The sequence below is a fragment of the Convolutriloba macropyga genome, chromosome 9 (assembly GCF_964194025.1).
Source record: "Convolutriloba macropyga chromosome 9, txConMacr16.3, whole genome shotgun sequence".
NCBI lineage: Eukaryota > Metazoa > Xenacoelomorpha > Acoela > Convolutidae > Convolutriloba > Convolutriloba macropyga.
Window position 1 is genome coordinate 6,542,382 of NC_134476.1, and position 6,000 is coordinate 6,548,381.

Consider the following 6,000-nt stretch of genomic DNA (forward strand, 5'->3'; position numbering starts at 1 on the left):
ATCATTTTGTTCTTGATTCTGAAGTCAGGCTGTCTTGAAACAACCAAAAAAATATCTCCTTTTTTGTTTAAAAAAACTGAAGATTTTTATTCAAAATTGCATTTGAGCTGAAAACCAGAGTACAGTACGCGTTGAATTCTGCGATAAAACAACGAATAGGCCTTGCTAGTGGTTGTTTTTGCTACAGTGTACAAAACTGATGAATATTTATTCCTCAAAACCAAACAAAGGCAAATTTTTCAATGCTATAGGAAAAGAAACAAAAGGAATTGATTCTGTGTTGACGTAAAAAATTGGCGAAGCTTATTTATTTTCAAAGAAAAAAATACAACTTGACAAGAGACATTTTGAGTATCTAATGCTGTCTACTGAATTTAGTTGGAAGACAATTTTGAAAATAAGACCGCTTACCACAATTTTTTCCTCGAAAACTGAGTTTCTGTGCTAATAAACAATTGAAACCATTTTCAAACTGTTGAATCAAGCTGCAATCTGGTTAGCACGGCTTAGCAGTTAGCTACCGCGGCCGCAACATTGTTATCCAGGGTTGGGAAACAAATTCCCAACCGTGGGTAAAGGTGTATTTTGGTTGTATAGAAATTCGAAGAAAAAAACGATATCCGAAGTGGGTAAAAATGCTGAAAAGAGGAAGTTGTTGATCTGATGCAAATTCTTGTTACCAAGGGCTCGCTAGTGTAGCAACTAGAGAGTGAGAAGTTGAATAAGCTATCTGTTTAGAGTGTTTTAGTTTTTTGCACGGGAAATATCAAAATTCGTTGAACAGGATATTACCAACTGAACAACGTTCGGAATCAGAACCAATGGTCCATAAATTAATAATTTGTAAAATTTGGACACCATATAAACAACAAAAACTACTCAAATTCTGCTGAATAGATCATTTTGTTCTTGATTCTGAAGTCAGGCTGTCTTGAAACAACCAAAAAAATATCTCCTTTTTTGTTTAAAAAAACTGAAGATTTTTATTCAAAATTGCATTTGAGCTGAAAACCAGAGTACAGTACGCGTTGAATTCTGCGATAAAACAACGAATAGGCCTTGCTAGTGGTTGTTTTTGCTACAGTGTACAAAACTGATGAATATTTATTCCTCAAAACCAAACAAAGGCAAATTTTTCAATGCTATAGGAAAAGAAACAAAAGGAATTGATTCTGTGTTGACGTAAAAAATTGGCAAAGCTTATTTATTTTCAAAGAAAAAAATACAACTTGACAAGAGACATTTTGAGTATCTAATGCTGTCTACTGAATTTAGTTGGAAGACAATTTTGAAAATAAGACCGCTTACCACAATTTTTTCCTCGAAAAACTGAGTTTCTGTGCTAATAAACCAGTAAAACCACCTTTCAAACTGTTGAATCAAGCTTAGGAAGAAACAAATGTGTTTTTTTTGTTTGTTGAGAAACTTTTTGGAGTATCTAACGTCGACCAGAGTTGTTGATTTTAATTCTGAATTTATGAAAAGCAGCTGTCTCAAATGTTTTTTTTAATATGGGTTGAACTTCTTCTCTACAGGATGGTGTTTTCAAATGTGCTTAGTTCCTCAATTAAGCTTGCTTTGGCTGTTTCCGATTGTAATGGCACAATGTTTCCAAAAAAAGTTAATCTTGCAAGATTCTTACAAGATTAACTCTGTCGTTAAAGATCTTGCAAGAATAACTCTGTCTTGTAAGATCTTATAAGGTTAACTTTTTTTGCAAGAATCTTGCAAGATCTTACAAGATTAACTTCTGTTTTCGACTCGGGCTTGCTATTTTTAGTTGCTCTTGAACGAAGTTCATCGCAATTATTGTAAATGGTTTTTTAAAGAGTTTAAGGTTTTTTTTGCACCCATAAAGAGAAAATGATCTATACTAAAGACCATGAATTAAATTGCCTCGCCTATCGTTCAAGAGCAATTCTTCCGACATTTGTCGGTTAATGTTTTATTTAGATGCAATCATGAAATTTAATTTACGATGACATTACAATCATGCATAGCTGATAAGATAGGTAAAAGCTTCAGAAACGATTCAGGTTTTCCCGAACTTTCTGATTTTTTAGATTTTTGATTATTTTAGTATTCATTTTGTCAACTATTGCCTATTTTACAACCATTTTCACAATTAACTCTAAGTTTTGGACGGTAGATTTGATTTTTGTCAGCAATATCGTTGTTTTTCTTTTTGGAAAAAAACAGAAACAATGATAAGATTATAGGAACGGTTGAGTCAGTTCTCCATTTTTAGATCATTATTAGTTGAATTAAACCTCTAAAAATGGGGTCTATTGTGAAAATATTTCCAGGCCAGACAAATTAAGGGAGATATATAAAATTATATAAGAAACAAATATTTTACATTATTCTCTAAGCCTTATCTTTATGTTTACATGTCGTTTATAAAAAAGCTATCTCTAAAATGCTGTAAATTAAAGTTTAACAAAAAATACAGTCCTAATTGAACAGTTTTTTTGTTACACTACTAGCTTATATTTACACTCTTAACTAGATTTCTTAAAATTTGAGAAAATATAACTGAATATATATCTGCTATAACTAGCTATATTTTCTCTTTTTTTCAAAAAAAAAACCTAGTAATGAGTGTAAAAATAAGCCAATAGTGTCAATAAAAAATTGTAATTAGGAAAGAATTTTTTGTTAAACATTAATATAGAACAATTTAGAGATAGCATTTTAAAAAAAAACAGCTGATTGTCTAATAATTAAGTTCAGACCAATTCCGTATTCCGTTATACAGTTGAGCCGACTACAACGACAACCACTGTAACCCCTACGACAACATCTTCAACATCGACTACATCGATATCGACAACTTCTTCAACCACCAGTTCGACGACACCTCCCGAAAACGCCCAAGCCAGAGTTAAGCGGGCTTACACAGAAGAGTTCGGGACATTTTTCGAGTACAGAGTGAGAGAATTTCTCAGCAAAGGTCGAATAATTATCTTGGACACCGATCAAACTAGTAAGCAACATAATCTATTCTGCTCCCTACCCCCTCCCTTCACCCCCCCCCCCATGTCACAGGTTCGGGTATCTGTGATGAAAAAACGCCACAAGTGTAAAGAAAGGCGCTGAATGCGGCCAATTGTTATTTAAAAAATGCGGAGAATTGCGTTGAATGGGATGAAAAAAAATAAATATCCACCAATAAAACCAGAATTCTCGAAAAACTGACTTCAGTTTTTCTAAATTCAGTTTCTAAATTCAGTAAAAAATGTCTGATGCATTCACGACCGTCTAGTTTTACTATTAGAGTGATAACCGCGCGTGGACAAGAGTGACTGTAAGGAAAAGCAGTTGAAACTTACTTCGAAATTGTAGATGTCTTTCACATTTTTCCACGAAGCCCTTTTGCGAGCAAGCGTGGAAAAAGGTGGTGCGGGTTTGTAGCTGAGGTATCCACGTTAACCGTAACAGTTTTACAAAACATTAAGGCTGTCTAGGACGGTGTCCCATTCTTTCACCCCTATTCATTTAACCCTCTATCATTTAACCCCGATTTATTCACCCCTGTATCATTTAACCCCTCTATCTTTTAACCCCACTATCATTTCACCCCGATTTTAATCCCTATAAAATAAGGATTATTAAATTAGCAATAAAATCATTTGGCCATGCCTCGCGGGCCAGGGCCATGCCTCAGCGGCCCGTGGGACTTGATATGAAACTATCACAACCGAACGTGGGATTAATCTATCCACTTAAATATGACAAAACATGCCTTTAATGTCGACTGCTAATTAGCGGGATGAAATGATAGAGGGGTGAAGTGATAGCGGGGTTAAATGATAGAGGGGTGAATAAATCGGGGTTAAATGACAGGGGGTTAAATGAATAGGGGTGAAATGAAGTAGAACCGTCTAGGACTGCAGTACCAAATTTCAAAGGTCAAAAACTTCTAGGACTGCGGTAGTAGACGTTACGTTACGATGTGCCAATTAGACTGAAATGAAGGGAAACGCAAACAATGACTGATTTTAGATAAATGACCTTCGTCTTACTACTTTCCGGATAAAAAACACTGAATTACCTGAGTTTTTAGGTATTCTCTAAAGTTCCAGGCAGTTTATTTTACAGAAATTTAAAAAAACAGTATTTGTTACAAAATTTTATTTCAAAATAGACAATGTAAGTTTACAAGCACTAAGAATAGAGAAAAATTACACGTATTACAAATGTGAGCAAAACCAAAATTTATTTTTATTATTTATTGTTTTAATGAAATCAGGAAAATTTGAAGTCATGCCATGAAACTTTATCAATACAATGATTTTTATACTTTGCAACAGTTTGTTTAAAGGAAAAAATAATTTAGAACTTTTTAAAAGTCGCGCAATTACATGGGCAGGATAAAAAAATTTTAGATAACTTATTCAAAACTATGCAATTTCTTCAGATTAGGTTTTTGTCGTAGTGTTTGCTCCTACTAACTGTTTGATGAAAAAACTTCCATTTCTTTGAAGTTTATTGCAGTTAAAAGTAGGCAGCGAGATTCTTCTTGGTCCATTGAATAGTTTTCGATTAACAATTAAGGGAAAGAGCTAGCAGTTTAATATGTAGTCAAGTAAGAAGTGAACAAGCGGTATGTTCTCCTGGAGCTTAATATCTGTTGATGATTTGAATTTCGAACGATGAAAACACGACTCTCTGCATACACTTTTCAAACAATTTTTAAACAAAGTTTTGTTTTATATTTTTCAGCTATACGTTTCACCCTTTCTTAGCGGGCTTCTGACCTATATTCAGCTCAGTTGCACCCTTTTCAGATAATTTCAAGCGAACATGAGAAAAATATCTGCCTGGACCTTTATCATTCGTGTGACTGGGCCCAAAATGTCGGGATTTTCTGAATGTTTTGTGTTTTGTGATTATTAGCTGAAGAAGACACAGTGTTGGGCCCAGTGGACTCCGGCGGCCAGACAGAGGTGATCATAGGGGGCGCCACGGCCGCTCTTCTGGCTACTATTATTACTGGGGGATTTGATTTGAGTTCTGCTTTCGACGATTGTGCGGAATAGAGGCAACAACAACATGGTCAAACGCTTTTTACCTGACCTGAAAACGGGTTTTTCTCTGTTTCAAGAAAATATGCAAGAAGTTAAGAGTTAAACCAGTTATAGATTAACCTATGAACCGGTTTAACTCTTAGTTTTTTAGTATTACTTGTGAACCAATATATCATTAATTTAAACCTTTACATTTTTTTTCGAAACATAGTGCTCTCCGTGTATGTATTTAATTATTTTTCTAATTATCTGATAATTTTGATTAATAGATTGTTTTAAATTGTCTGCGTAATTTTAAACAAGGACAAAGTTTTTTTTACTCAGACAGTTTAAAACAATCAATTTTTCAAAATTATCAGATAATTGGAAAAACAATAAATACATACACAGAGCACTATATATTTTTTAAAAAATGTAAAGGTGTAAATTAATGATATCTTTGTTCGCAGTGGATCATAGTTCCTATTATCAGTTCAGTTCGGATCAAAAATGGAGTCACAACACGAGTCGAGAAAATAATCTTCGGACTGTATTTGTAGCGAAAAAAATCGGCTGGACTTCAACTAGGGTATTCTATGCTTCTCATTTGCACCCAATTTCAACCCCCCCCCCCCCTCCCACTCCAACTCGAAATCATTTTGCATACAGGCGATGCCTCAACTATCGACTGGAGCAATAGTCATAGACAAGTGTTGTCGTAATTTTACAACAATCTCTTAAACCATTTTGATCAGACGAAAGTGAGTTATGAAAGTTACCCGGACCATAGTGTCCTCGTAACCCAGCACTGATTCATGATATTCTAATAGTAAAACGTTATATCAGTACTGATTCGTGATATTCTAATACTAAACCGTTAGATCAGTACTGATTCATGGTATTCTAGGGGTGTTTCAATTTGCAGTGTTAAAAGTGACATGATCAGACTATGGCCATAGTAAAAGTCCAGAATGGAAACTCCATGATACAG

The 6,000-nt window shown here is 34.4% G+C and overlaps 1 protein-coding gene across 1 annotated transcript in view; it reads left to right on the forward strand.

The window, feature by feature from the left end:
* The window catches only part of LOC142345998 (uncharacterized), a 44,342-nt gene extending 39,111 nt beyond the window's left edge, over positions 1–5,231 (forward strand). The window contains exons 4-5 of the mRNA XM_075398468.1: positions 2,759–2,986; positions 4,900–5,231. Coding sequence (XP_075254583.1) covers positions 2,759–2,986; positions 4,900–5,042 — 371 coding nt within the window. The 3' untranslated portion in view covers positions 5,043–5,231. The remainder of the gene's footprint in view (positions 1–2,758; positions 2,987–4,899) is intronic.
* Positions 5,232–6,000: the final 769 nt, after the last annotated feature.